The following is a 14,380-nucleotide window of genomic DNA, read 5'->3' on the forward strand; positions in this document are numbered from 1 at the left end:
TCCATGGGGTTGCAGAGTCAGACACGACTCAGCAACCGAACAACAACAAAAAACAGGAGCCAAGATGATGGGAACGGGACCCTAGGAGGCAGGAGTAGAGAGCACAGTGGATTCTTGCGCGGGAAAGACTTGGAGTCCCGGCTGGAGCAGGGGGACTGGTGAGCCCTGGGACATTCCACGCCTCTATTCCTTGGAGGCGAGGCCCCTGGTCACAAGCTAAGGATGAAAGCCAGCCCTGTGGGCTGCCCCTTGTCCTACATCCCTGCAAAGGAACACGGTGCCCAGTGTGGTTCACATGGGGGTCTGGGCTCTGTCCGTCAAGTGACTCAGCCAGACAGCGTGTGGAGCCTGCCGTTGATGGGCCAGTACCGTCATGTCGCTGGGGTGATGCTGGCAGAGAAAGGTCATTCCTTAAATCCCCCGATTGTCCACCCTGACGTGCAGAGGTGACTTCTCAGACCTGGCCTGGAGCTCCAGTCAGTGAGCCTGACACCGTCTCAGCCACAGTTGGAGCACCAGCCCCTAGGATCAAAGAGCAGATGGGCTCAAGCGTACAATAGGTCTGCTGGGGCCGGGAGAAACAGAGGCGTGTAGGCCAGTGGGTTGCAGGATCAATCCCTGGGTCGGGAAGATCCCCTGGAATAGGAACTGGCAACCCACTCCAGTCTTCTTGCCTGGAGAATCCCAGGGACAGAGCAGCCTGGCGGGCTACAGCCCATGGGGTCGCAAAGAGTCGGACACGGCTGAGCATGTGTGCACAGCAGAGGCTGGTGGGAGTCCAGCTGTCGGGAGGTACAGCTTGGCTGTTGGGGAAGGAAAGGGGGCTGTTGAACCAGTCAGTGAGACAGGGGCTGGGGAAACCCCAGATGGAGCTGGAAGACAGGGGAGGGCTGTTCGGATCCCCCTCCCTGCTCTGTGTACCCTCCACCCATGGCTCTTAGGTTATTTGAGATGGTTTCACTGCCTTCGTGTTTTGTCTGTGTGTTCAGTCACCCAGCCGTGTCCGACTCTTTGCGACCCCATGGACTATACCCCGCCAGGCTCCTCCGTCCGTGGGATTCTCCAGGGAAGCATACTGGAGTGGGTGGCCATTTCCTCCTCCAGGGGATCTTCTCAACCCAGGGATGGAACCCATGCCTCCTGCCTTGGCAGGTGGATTCTTGGCCCACTGAGCTTTCAGGGAAGCCCCTGTCATTGTCTCTTGTTATGGACCATTTGAAATTCTTTTTGGAGGCAGAACTTAAATAGGAGGATCCAGACACGCAGTTTTGGCTCAGGAGTCCCCTGTGATGGGGAACCTGGCGTCTCCAGGTAGAGTCTCCTCCTCCGGGCTCAGAGTAGTTGAGAAGCAAGAGTCAACCACGGTCCTGGAATCTTGCCAGGCAGCATGGCCCTGGGGCCATGACAGACATGACTGGCTTCCCATTTCACAGGACACTGAGTCCCTGTGCTACCGTCACACAGCGCAGAGACGTGGCTTGGAAACCGGTCTCACGTGCTGCGGGGCCAGCTCTCGCTGCCTCGGGCAGGTAGGCAGTGAGGCCTGAAAGCCAAGTGTGGTCTGGACAGTGTATAAAGCAAAGAGCCGGCCTCTGGAACTGGTGGAACTCTGACTGTGGCCCCCCGCGGATGAGTGAGGTCTCTGTGTCTCGGCGGTCCCGCCTTTAAAATGGGGCTCAGAGTGCTGGTGTCCTGGGATGTGGGTGGGCGCTGAGTCATGTGCGCTGAGCACCAAGACAGTGTGTGGCACGTGACAAGCGCGCAGTGTGGGCTCTGACGGCTGCTGGGAACGTGGGGCCTGGCCTCGGGCTCGCTCGGGCCTGGGGCTCCCCTGGATTCCAGGTGACCTGGGGTGCAGTGCTGGTAAATGACAGCCCACGGCACCACCTGGCCAGGCTCCCATGCGGCCAGAACATATTGTGAGCTGTGCAGGGTCCCCGAGAGCCAGGTCTGGGCAGATCCCACCCACCTGGCTACACCGTGAGGCTCACACGTGGTGTACATGTTGCGCTCAGCTCTCGTATTCAAAGCAGGCTCCATGAGTCCACCACGTCACGGTCCCGAGAAAGGATTCGAGGAAAGGGCTCACATCCATGCAGTGCCAGGGACCCTCAGAGGCAGAGGCTCCTCCCACCCAGGCTCGGGCAAGGTCAGGCCTAAGAGCAAAGCCCAGGAGAGCGGCAGACACGGCCCACATCCAGGGCCTCGCGGTGCTTTCAACGTCGACATCGCACCCCAACCCACGATCTTGAAAAGGCTCCCCCGGGTGCGACGGGGGCAGGGGCAGGGGGCAGGACACAGCCCACACAAACAGAGGGACACGGTCTGAGTGGAAAGGGGTCACTGCTTTAATTCAGGTCAGGACCCACCCCGGGGGGCCCGCCAGCCCCATCCCAAGGCAGGACCACTGGCCCCGTGTCAACATGATCATTACAAAAATAAATATGAAAAAAAGCAGCCGCTCTTTAGTGATCGTGGAATTAATCTTGACAGCAATTAAATGTGTTTTAAGCATCTGGCGTGTCTCCTAAATTGCACCAAAAGAATCTGGAAGCACTTGGTTTGGCCTCAGAGGCAACCTGGAAGGGAGGGCACGGGGGGCCCGGCCCCAGGCCCGGCTGAGCGCGGTGCCCGCCGGCCCGCAGGTCACATCTCGGAGTCGGCGTACATGCCATTGATGAGATAGTCCACCTGCGTGTAGTCCTTCTTCCTGTAGCTCTCGTAGGCCTGCAGCGCGAACAGGATCAGGACCGTGATGAAGAGGGTGACCCCCAGCAAGAGCACCGCCAGGAGGAAACTTCTGTTCACTGAGGACAGGGCCAGGGGCTCGCTGGAGACCACCAGGTACCGGCCCTGGGTACTGGGCTGGCACAAGTCTGTGGGTGGCACCTTGGAGTCCCCGGGGGTCGGCCCCAGGGAAGTAGTACCAGGCGTGGCCGCAGGCTCAGCCTGTTCTGGCATCTGAGTCGTGCCCGGCCCTGCGGCCCCCGGCATGGATGTGGCAGGGCTGGGCCGTGTCGTGGGGGTTGCGGCCTCCACCACGGGGGCTGGGCTGGTGTGAGGTGTGGAGGCTGCCGCTGTGCTGACGGTCGGCTCGGGGGCCTTGGTTGTGGAGCCCATGATCGTAGACTCAGAAGCTGCAGATGGGGAGGTGGGCTCCGGGGTTGTGTTTAAGACGGTGGGTGTGGGCCTCTGTGCCATGTCATCCACAGTCCAGGGTGTTGGCCTTGGCACCTGGATAGTGGGGCCCTGCGTGGACTCACTGAGTGCTTGAGGACTTGAGGGTGTCAGGCTGGCGGTGGGCCTGGGAGGACCATGTGAGCCTGCGGGGCTGCTGACACTTGTGGGGGTCGTGGCAGTGGGCTGGGCACTTGTGGCCAGTGTGCGTGTGGCGGGCAGCATGGCCGTCGCTGGCCTAGACGATGTGCCGTTGCCGGGCGCCCGTGTGCCAGGTGAGGACAGGGTCATCCAGGCAGATGCCGGGGCAGGCGGCATGGCCGTCGCTGGCCTAGACGATGTGCCGTTGCCAGGCGCCCGCGTACCAGGTGCGGACGGGGTCCTCCAGGCAGATGTCAGGGCGGGCGGCACGGGCGCCCTGGAGGCGGCTCCAGCCCCGGTCCCTCCAGCCGGCCCAGAAGTGCCCACGTCTGTCCTATGTGTTGTCCCCGCTGTGATTGCAGGAGAGGTGTGGTCGCCTCCCCAAGTCCTTCTGGTCAGCGTGACGGGAGACGGTGTCGCCGGGGTCATTCTCTCTGCTGTTGTGTTCAAGACTCCGGTCGCTGTTTGCACGGATGAGTTTTTCTCCAAATGGTCCCACGTCTGGTTGAGGACTGCGTACCATTAAGAGTCAGAAAAGGAGAAAGACAAATGATCGTCTTCTCATTAGAGAAGTGGATTACTCAGGTGGATTATTCAGAGCCGGTCTGAGTTTCTGGCCCGTGGGGCTGGCTGGGGAGGACGATGGTGACGTGGGGCCAGGTTTCCCTCTTATGTAACTGTGCACCTCTGGCCTGCAGCCCATCACATGGGTGCTTGGCACTGTGGTTAAAAAACTCCTTTCTGAACCCCAAATGCACGGGAAGACTTCAGAGCTTCACCCATTGATCCAATTCCCAAAATATCGAAGTCCCACATCACAGGTGTGATTCACCATTTAAAAAATCTATCCAACACACACTCAGGTTTTCAAAGCAGCTAAATCCTTGCCCAGATATTCACACCGTGCCACAACTCTCGGCTTTATGGAAGGACTTACAGAGAGATTTCCGGGGATGCACAGTGCCTGGCACAGAGAAGCGCAGCTAAATGTGATGTTTGGGTCAACCAACGCCCCAGTAAACACCGGGCTTACGGAACAGATGAAATTTTGCAGGACCTAGTGAGTAACCCTCGCAGGGCTCAGAGGCTGGGTCCCACGTCGGAAGGACAAGCCTCCCCAGCCCAGCCCCCAGGGCCCCGGCAGGCCCGTCCAGTGGATGCATGGCTTTCTCACTTACGTGGATGCTTGGACATGTGCAGGCTTTCGGATAAGGACCAGGAGGAAACCCAAACGAGCACGAGGGCTGTCCACATCTTGCAGGTGGGCCGGGAGCGAGGCTGGGTGGTCCCCGAGGCTCCCAGCCAGCCGCGCCTCAGGCTGCTAAGGGCTCCCTGCTGCTTGGCCGAGGGACCTACGGTCAAGACAGCAGGCGTCTGGTCAGGAACGCGGGGGCAAGGGCTCCCCTGTCATGGGCGAGGGAGGGCTCCGGCGGGCCGCAGGGTGCAAACCCAGCCAGATGTCCCCGGGGCCTGGCATGCGGGAAGGGTGTGCCGGTTGTCAGCCACGTGTCCGGGGATCGGCCCGGTGCCTGCTTTCATGGGCTTAGAGCACTTCTTGACCCACTTTCACCACGAGTCCCACCATCCCACCCTGGAGTTGACTATGAAAGAGCAGCAGAGAGAAGGTATAAAGACTTCCAGTTACCGAGATCACCCAAGTCCTCCTCCTGAACGTCTCCTGTGGCCTGCAGGACCTGTGATGGCTGACCACATGCGGACTTGCCACGAGCAGCCAGCTGCCACCCATCCACCAGTCCAGCGCGCCCCGCGCAAGTGCAGGCTCACGTGCCAGGCAGCGGACTTGGGACAGAAAGACGAGAGCCACACGACTCTCTCCTCCAGAGGGAGGCACAGAAGAGGGGTCACCGCAAGCTGATGCCAGCGCAGAGCGAAGCGTGACTCAGGGTCGGGGAACAGCGAGGGGATGGCGCCTGGGCTGGCCGCGGAGGAGGCGGCGGAGGCTGGCCCTCCATCCGGAGGCCCCAGAGGCGGGTGGGAGGGGACTGGGGCCCCTGAGGGCGACCCCCACAAGCAGTCTTGCCCGCAGGCACCCTAGGCCATCAGCGCGAAGCTCTGGAGTTCCACAGAACATCTTGGAAGGGAGCCTTCAAGTTGCCCTGAAGGAAACGTGCTGACCGACTCCTCGCCCGGCCTGATCTAAGTGCTGCTCTCCACGGACCAGCGGCCGGGCTGGCTCCCTGGCCTCCCAGCAGCCCCAAGAGTCACCTTCAAGCGTCCCCACCCTGGCCCTGTGCCATCTGCCACTCCACAGCTGCCCGAGAGATTTCTGTAACCCACAAAGCCCACCCTGCCTCTGCTGCTTAAACCCCTACTCTCCCAGGATAATTCCAAAGCTTACTGACCAGGGATTTTGGCAGGAACTAACGCCTGTGGCTGGCAATTTGTCAGGGAAGTGAATACTGAAATGTACCCCTGAATATTCGTTGGAAGTATTGATGCTGAAACTGAAGCCCCAACACTTTGGCCACTTGATGCAAAGAGCCAACTCATTGGAAAAGACCCTGATGCTGAGAAAGATGGAAGGCCAGAGGAGAAGGGGGCGACAGAGGATGAGATGGTTGGATGGCATCATCGACTCAATTGATATGAGTTTTAAGCAACCTCCAGGAGATGGTGAAGGACAGGGAAGCCTGACGCGCTGCAGTCCACAGGGTCACAAAGAGTTGGAGACGACTAAGCAACTAAACAGCAATGTTTAGGTAACAGAAGACGTGTTAACACATCTCTGATCAGTAAGCTGCAGCATGGCGAGGCAGCCTTCCATGTCTGACCCTTGACCCCTCCTGGATGCGCCCACTTCCACCAGACACACGAAAGGCCTGCAGTTCCCCGCCCAGCTTAAAGGGGCCCCTCGGGGTGGCTTTCTGCCTCCTGTGAGCAGCGGTGGGGTGGGGGGGGGTGGCCCCAGGACTGGAAAAAAATCCCCTCAGAGTACAAACTCTGCTGGAAGGCTGTGCTCTGCCCCCCAAAGCCCCCCACCCCCACCCCCAGCTTCTAACCAAGTGTCACTAACTTCAGTTTAGCCTCATGGTGCGCTTTCCCGCAGAAACCGTCCCATCATGGTTCCTGGGGTCTCACAGGTGTCAAAAGGTCCCTGGGCCCTACCAACCACAGAGTCGCCTCTGCTCTCTCGAGTGCGAAAGGCATCCTTTGTTCCGACAGAAACACGTGGGGGTGGGGTGGGCCGAGAAGAAACAGACCCATGTCACGAGTGAGGACTGAACCAGGGAGGTTTCAGGCACAAAGAGTTCACATACCACCCCCACCCCCAGCCGCCCGCGGCTGAAGCAGATGCAGCTGGGCTCTCCATAAATAAATGTATTGAAACGGCTCTCTCTTCAGCCAGTCACACCCAGCGAGTGCACTGACAGTACCCCCAACACCAAGCCCCATGTGCTCCCCATCTGAACCCTGGATCTCAGGGCTTCCAGAATGCACCCTGGGCCTTAGGGCCTTCCACTGCCCCCTCACTACGAATCTCGAGAGCAGGGACAGCGAGCTTTTTCCTGTGAGAAGCTCGACTGCAAATATTTCAGACTCTGTGGGCCACGCAGTCTGTCTTGGCTCCTCAAGTCTGCAAAAGCAGGCATGGACCCTAGGCAGGTGATGGGTGTGGTTGTGTCCCAATAAAACTTTATTTACAAAGACAGGCAGTGGGTGGGACAGGCCACCCCTGGCTCTGGGACTTCACTGGGCTTCAGCTGACGTTCCAGCTAAGGCAGGAGGAACCGATTCAGGGGGCTGAACGGATTTCCTCCTTCCGTCCAGCTCCCTGGAACAGACGTGGATTATCCCATTCTTGGTGCAGGGACAGCCTCCAGGTGGTCTCTTCCTGGGGCCCCTTCTGCTATGAGAGGCCCCCGCCGCCCCCCACATTGCTGAGATTCAGCACCTCAAGGGGCTCCCACAGTCTCATGGTGTCTCAACACGAGGCCTAGAGGGAACCTTCCAGAAACAGAAGATGGCCAGAGGACCACATGGTTCCCATGCCCACCTGGGGAGCCCTGTCTAGGGCCACCAGAGAAAGCAGAGGCTCTGATGGCGCAGCGCCACCAGCCAGGCATCCCGGTCACTGGATGTCTCGGCCCGCTGATGTTTGCACCTTCTTTTACCCACCCTGACCCTGCAAAGGCCCCACAGGGCCGTTTCTGGGCTCCCTGTCCAGTCACTGAGCAGGTGGCCCTGCCTGCGGGCCTTGGACACTCACGAGAGGCAGCTGCTCAGGATGCACTCCCAGGCTGGGCCACCTTCCTTGAAGAGCTGAGGGCTTGGCACTGAGGGCTTGCAGGGTGAGGTCTGGCTTTGCGGGAGGCGAGGACAGCTTTGCAGGGCACTCCCAGGCCATGGCGCGCTCCACAGCGCAGGTGGGGTCCAGGTAGATGCTCCACTCTGGTGAAAGGTGCATCTAGGGTTTGAAAAAGAGCACGTGCTCCTTAGGAAAAGCAGGCGGTAATGTCCAGTGAGGAGGGAGGCATTTTCCTAGGAGCCAACCAAAACTTCAGAGGAGTCCAGAATACAGTTTTAAAGATATGAACCAGCAGGCATGATTCCGTCATTGGTGAATATCTGATACACACTCAGGAAGAGATGCAAGAAACTCACCACTTTCAAGAGTGGCAGACACAAGAGGTGGTGATGCCTGAGGACCACCACTAGCTGGCTCACAATCACAGACACCCACACGCACATGTGCCAACCAGGACACTGAGAGGCTCCTACGCAGATCTTTTTGTCCCCCCATTCCTTATAGGCAAGACTCCAGACTCCATGACCTTCTCTCAGTTCCCAATGGCCTGCTACTGCTGCCAAGTTGTTTCAGTCGTGTCCAACTCTGTGCAGCCCACCAGGCTCCCCCGTCCCAGATTCTCCAGGCAAGAACACTGGAGTGGGTTGCTATTTCCTTCTCCAATGCATGAAAATGAAAAGTGAAAGTGAAGTGGCTCAGTCGTGTCTGACTCTTAGCGACCTCATGGACTGCAGCCTACCAGGCTCCTCTGTCCATGGGATTTTCCAGGCAAGAGTACTGGAGTGGGGTGCCATTGCCTTTCAGTTGCCAATCACAGGAGGAACAGTGATGAAACCCAAGGCAAGACTAATGGACCTGACAGATTCATCAAGATTAGGAGCGGGCCCACCCTGCATATACCCTAATCTTGTCAGCAACCTCACCCTTTTGAAACTTTGCAGAAGTTACTGCCTTGTTCCTTATCACATCCCCATGACTGACCGTAACCTCTTCCTACTCACCAGGGAAGGGGGCCCAGTTCTTGAGGCCCTAGCCTACTGTGCCCCGCCTTTGCATGGCAAGGTAAGAAAGCCCCTCTTTCCTTCTCCTCCACGACTCTGTCTCCATCTCTCTGTTTGGCCTTGGTGCACAGAGTCAAGGTTCTGGCAACACACATGCACAGGCAGTCACACTCAAGCACACAGCTACACATGCACTCAACCCATGTGCACAAGGCAACACAAGCACGCACACTGCCCCATGTGTACACGTGCAATCATACCTGTGCACGTGTGCAACCACACACACAATTACATACACGAGGTGTGCGTGCTCACAGAGCATATCTCGAGCTATCTCAGGGAACTCCACGGGTCTCTCAGGAAACCTCTGACGGCTCCCATCACTGCCTCTTGCCCCAGCCAGTGCGGCTGGTGATCACTGCTACAGAGACAGGAATTGGCCTCTGTGCAGAGTCAAGAGCAGGCCCTTGTGCCGTGACTTCATCCCTCTGGTATGGTACAGCCTCCACCTTCCAATCTCGTATTTTAAATGTCAAGATTCCCCTGTTGGGACCTGTACTAACTGAAGTTGACTCGCAATGGAAAGTGAAAGTGAAGTAGCTCAGTTGTGTCCAACTCTTTGTGACCCCCATGGACTGCAGCCCACGAGGCACCTCCATCCATGGGAATTTCTAGGCAAGAATACTGGAGTGGGTTGCCATTTCCTTCTCTGGGGGATCTTTCCAATCCAGGGATTGAACCTGGGTCTCCTGCATTGCGGGTAGACACTTTACCGTCTAAGCCACCAGGGAAGCCTGATGGAGAAACCACCACCAAAACTTAACATCTGGTTTCCCCTGCAGAGGTTTTTGGTATTGTTTAGTCGCTCAGTTGTGTCCAACTCTTTGTGACCCCATGGACTACAGCACACTAGGCTTCCCTGTCTTTCACCATCTCCCGGAGTTTGGTCAAACTCATGTCCATTGGGTCAGTGATGCTTTAGTGAGCCTTAAAGGAGGGTCTGGCCAATTATTCTCATTATCTGGTGTAGAATGACTAGGCAGGTCAAGGTCTCAGAAAGAGACCCTTGGAGCAGGAAGGAAATGGTGTTAAGACAGCAGGCCAGGAGCAAAGATAGGAGGTTAGGCTGGTGCTGAGAGTTCTCATTTTCAGGGCTCAGTTCCTCACGAGCTGTGCAGGAAGGGACAGGAGCCAGGGAACACTCCATGAGAAAGGCACCCTCAGACGTGGCCCTGGATGCCAACATCATCCTCCTTCTCTGGTCCTTGACTCTGTGCTGCCTCTCAACATCTCCCACTTCCGATTTCTGTGCTCTCAAGCTTGGCTTGATTTTAAACTTTTTTGAAACTGGGATATACAGGGTGCTGCATGCACGTTACCTGAAATCAGACTTCAAATTGCTTAATTCCTTTTTCTGGCTTACACAGGTTCCTGAGCCCAACACAAGTGTTACCTGCCACAGTCCATCGCACTAGTAACTTACTTATCAGCAGCAGCGGCAATGTGACTCCAAGCTGGAGAAACGACACACACCAAGGAACAGGGATTGCAGAAACAAACACAGGGCAAACCACAGACATCTGTCCTGACACGTCACCTGGCTGAACTTCGGTATCAGAACGCAAGGAACACAGGCGTGTGGGCTTGTGTCTTTAGACATTGTCCTGGGTTCCAAAGGATGTGTGTCTGTGGCAGATGGGAACCTGGAGCGCTGGAGAGCATCTTAATTATATTGCTTCCTTCCAGGCTTCTGGAGTTTTGGGTATGATGCTAATTGCTGATCAAGAGCCTAATTTTGCTGGCCACGTGGGTAAATTCCACATTCCTTTGTCCACCAGGCAAGTCTGGCCTATAAGCTGAACATCTGTATTGAAATTTTAGAGATGATTCCTCCAGAGAGGGGGGGGAAAAACAATATTATTAAAGACAGATTTCTAAGTAGGTATTTATGTCTTATGGCAAACCATGTGGATGCTGGCTCCTCATACTAGCTTAACAGCTAATGGCAGAGACTAAGCGGCTACCCAGACTCATGTGGGGGAGGCAGGCAGGTTAAGCCGAAATGCATAAGCCCCTTCCAGGTAGAGAGGGCTTGGGGGAGGCCTGGGTCGCCTGAAAGGGCCAACTCTGTCGTTGAGGGCAACACTTCCTGGGGCCCAGCCTTGGGCCGGGCAGGACCTTTTAAGCTCCCCACCTATCCGGGAGTGTCCCAACTTTCCCTCCTTCACTCCCAAACTGGATAGGCCGCGTCTCTTCTTCTCCGGACCGGGGTCCTCTTAAGGCCCCCTTCTGCCTCCTGCCTCTTGGGCTCCCCCGTCCCCGCTCCCTCCCCTAGCTGACTCCTTCTTCCGATCCTTCCTCTCCTTCCTCATCTCAAATCGTCGCCAGTGTGCACTCCGTATCCCCATTCATCTTGTCGCTGCCTCCCTCCTCCGCCCCTCGAGTCCCCCATGCACCCCACTTGCCCCTCTCCGCCCCCAAGCCGGTACAGGCAACAGTGACAACGGCTCCCCGGGACAGCAGGAAGGCCCGCTTACCCGGGCGCGGCAGGCCTTGCGGCGGCCCGGCGGCCCTCGGGCGGGGAGAAAGCGCCCGCGGTCCGGCGTGGGGACGTGGCCGGCAGCAGAGCCGCGGAGCCCGATGCCAAGACCGCTCAGGGCAGCCGCCCCAGCTCGGCCCCGCCCCGCCCGGAGGTGACGTCACGGGAGGGCGTGTCGGGTGGGCGGGGCAGCCTTGGACGACCCCGGAGCGCGATCCCCGAAACGAGTGGGGCTGCAAGAGGCGAGCCGGAAGTGCGGGGCGTGGCCGACCCAAGGCCCCGCCCACCGCGGAGCGGCTCAGGTTACACCTCGAGCGCGGCCGGAAGTGGCTATTTTGGACTGGTCTCTGCCGGAAGTGGTGGTTCCTGGGGCTTTGCCACCTGGTCGCGGATACCGTCCTGTCCGGCCGAGGGTCTCGGAGAGGGTCATCTCAGACCTCCCTCGGCGGCGTGGCTGTGCCACGTGCCCGCCCCCATCCCACAGACTTTATTCAGGCCCAAGGGCCAGCGCTGGGACTAAGTAATAGAGATGGCCATCCGTGTGTCTTGAGTGCTTGCACGCGCCAAACCCTGAGCTTGGTTCAGTGATTTTACTCCGCAGTGAGAAGGAAATGGCAATCCACTCCAGGGTTCTTGCCTGGAGATTCCCAGGGACGGGGGAGCCTCGTGGGCTGCCATCTATGGGGTCGCACAGAGTCGGACACGACTGAAGCGACTCAGCAGCAGCAGCAGCAACCCTGTGACATGCTTCGCACCCGTTTTACAGACACTGAAACTGAGGCTCACAGAATGTTCTTTAATTGTGAGCCGTGAATAACAGTGGGGCAGAGTGAAGTACAGAATAAAGCTGACGGGACTTGACCTTTATTAGAAATAGGCTTTGAGGGATGAGACAGAGGCTCAAGAGGTATTGGTGGTGGTGGTTTAGTCGCCAAGTCATGTCCGACTCTTGCGACCCCATGGACTGTAGCCTGCTAGGGTCCTCTGTCCATGGGATTCTCCAGGCAAGAATACTGGAGTTAAGTTGCTGTGCCCTCCTCCAGGGGATCTTCCTTACCCAGGGATGGAACCTGGGTCTCCTGCACTGCAGGCAGATGATTTACCGACTGAGCTATGAAGGAAGAAGTGTTGGATGTATGTATATACTTATAGCTGATGTATGTGTATACTTGGGCTTCCCAGGTGGCTCAGATGGTAAAGAATCTGCCTGCAATGCAAGAGACCTGGCTTCAGTCTCTGTGTCATGAAGATCCCCTGAAGTAGGAAATGGCAACCCATTCCAATGTTCTTGCCTGGAAAATCCCATGGACAGAGGAGCCTGGTGGGCTACAGTCCATGGGGTTGCAAGAGTCAGACACAACTGAATAACTGTCACATGGCTGATGTGTGGTGTTGTGCCTCAGAAACCAACGCAACGTTGTAAAGCAATTATCTTCTAATTAAAAAAAATAAATTTTAGAGTTTGGAAAAAAAAAAGAAATAGGCTTTGGGAGAGAGGGAGTAGACTGGGAGTTTGGATTTGGTAGATGGAAACTATTACATTTAGAATAGATAAACGGGACTGTATCCAATCTCCTGGGATAAACCATAATGGAAAATAATACTTTAAAAAAGAATGCCTGTTTGCACGGGCTTCCCTGGTGCCTGAACGATAAAGAATCCACTTGCCAATGCAGGAGACGTATGTTCAATCCCTGGGTTGGGAAGATCGCCTGGAGGAGGGCATGTCAACCCACTCCAGTATTCTTGCCTGGAGAATCCCATGGACAGAGGAGCCTGGTGGGCTACAGTCCATAGGGTCTCAAAGAGTTGAACATGACTGAGCGACTAAGCACAACACAGAGATACATGGAAAAGCACTAAATCGTTGACTTGAGATGTCTGGTTTTCTTTACCAGTGATCTTTTGATGTTCCAACTCCCTGGTTTTTGTTGCTGAAACTCCTATGTCTCCTGGCTCCTCCCTTACCTCTTCAGGGCAGTATCTCAGAATTTTCTGAGATGCTGTATCCCTGGCTTAAGTCTTCAGTTTTGTCTGCCAAATAAAACATAATTCTCAACTTGTAGGTTGTATGTTTTTTTCAGTCAGCAGGGCCCTGGGCTGAGAAACTAAATGGGCCACAGAAACCTGGGAGTGTGTGATGACAAGGTCAGCTAGCCAGCTGTGAGCCCTGGGAGCACCAGAAACTCAAGTTAGGGTGGCACCGCCCAGTACCCCATGGTTTCAGGTTGTGTAGAACTTACTCTGAAAGACATAGGTTTGCTGAGATGTAGACCAGATGAGAGGATTCATGAAGACATGCTCCTTTGATTTGTGTTTGCTTTAATTTTCCCAGCTGCTGCTGCTGCTGCTAAGTTGCTTCAGGCATGTCCGACTCTGTGCGACCCCATAGACAGCAGCCCACCAGGCTCCCCTGTCCCTGGGATTCTCCAGGCAAGAACATTGGAGTGGGTTGCCATTTCCTTCTCCAATGCATGAAAGTGAAAAGTGAAAGTGAAGTCCCTCAGTCGTGTCTGACTCTTCAAGACCCCATGGACTGCAGCCTACCAGGCTCCTCCACCCATGGGATTTTCCAGGCAAGAGTATTGGAGTGGGGTGCCATTGCCTTCTCTGAATTTTCCCAACTAGCTCCAATCTAACATGAAAAGTGCAGCATCTCTGTTCAATTCACAAGTGAAAATGCACTCAAGCAACCAGTTATAGTTCTGTGCTTGCCTTCCTCAAAGCCAGCTTCTGTGATCCTGTGTTTCATTTCCTCTTTGCCAAAACTGGAACAGTATTTACCACTAGGGCTGAAATTACAAAGATAAGACACAAGCTTCCTTCCTAAGGAGCTCATGGTCTAGAGCAGGGTCTGCTGACCCTCTGTCTGCTTTTATAATTTTATTTATTTATTTATTTTTAGCTGTGCTGGGTCTTTGTGGCAGCGAGGACTTTTCCCTAGTTGCAGCAAGCAGGGACTACTCTCTAGTTGTGGCGTGCAGGCTTCTCATCTCAGTGGCCTCTTCTATTGTGGAGCACAGGCTTTAGGGCACACGGGCTTCAGTAGTTGCTGCACGTGGGCTCAGCAGCTGTGCTTCTTGGACTCTAGAGCACAAGCTCAATAGTTATAGTGCATGGGCTTAGCCACTCTGCTGCTTGGAGGCAGGTGGAATCTTCTCGGATCAGGAACTGAACCCGTGTATCCTGCATTGGCAGTCAGGTTCTTTAGCACTGAGCCACTAGGGAAGCCCAGTGTTTGCTTTTGTAATAAAC

General features: G+C 56.1%; 1 protein-coding gene across 1 annotated transcript; it reads right to left on the reverse strand.

Moving 5' to 3' along the window:
* Window positions 1-2,326: 2,326 nt before the first annotated feature.
* Window positions 2,327-11,362, reverse strand: C21H11orf24 (chromosome 21 C11orf24 homolog). Its single transcript, XM_069566571.1, has 4 exons — window positions 11,124-11,362; window positions 7,547-7,744; window positions 4,497-4,670; window positions 2,327-3,830 (listed from the first exon to the last, which is right to left on the reverse strand). The coding sequence occupies exons 3-4, from the start codon at window positions 4,570-4,572 to the stop codon at window positions 2,647-2,649; spliced, it is 1,260 nt and encodes a 419-aa protein (XP_069422672.1). The 5' UTR covers window positions 4,573-4,670; window positions 7,547-7,744; window positions 11,124-11,362; the 3' UTR covers window positions 2,327-2,646.
* Window positions 11,363-14,380: the final 3,018 nt, after the last annotated feature.

This window comes from Ovis canadensis, chromosome 21 (genome assembly GCF_042477335.2).
Source record: "Ovis canadensis isolate MfBH-ARS-UI-01 breed Bighorn chromosome 21, ARS-UI_OviCan_v2, whole genome shotgun sequence".
NCBI lineage: Eukaryota > Metazoa > Chordata > Mammalia > Artiodactyla > Bovidae > Ovis > Ovis canadensis.

Coding starts and splice junctions, on each gene's coding strand:
- C21H11orf24 (XM_069566571.1), bottom strand. CDS start 4,572: ATGTGGACAGCCCTCGTGCTCGTTTGGGTTTCCTCCTGGTCCTTATCC. Junction 3,831..4,496: donor GCACATGTCCAAGCATCCAC/GTAAGTGAGAAA, acceptor AATGGTACGCAG/TCCTCAACCAGACGTGGGAC.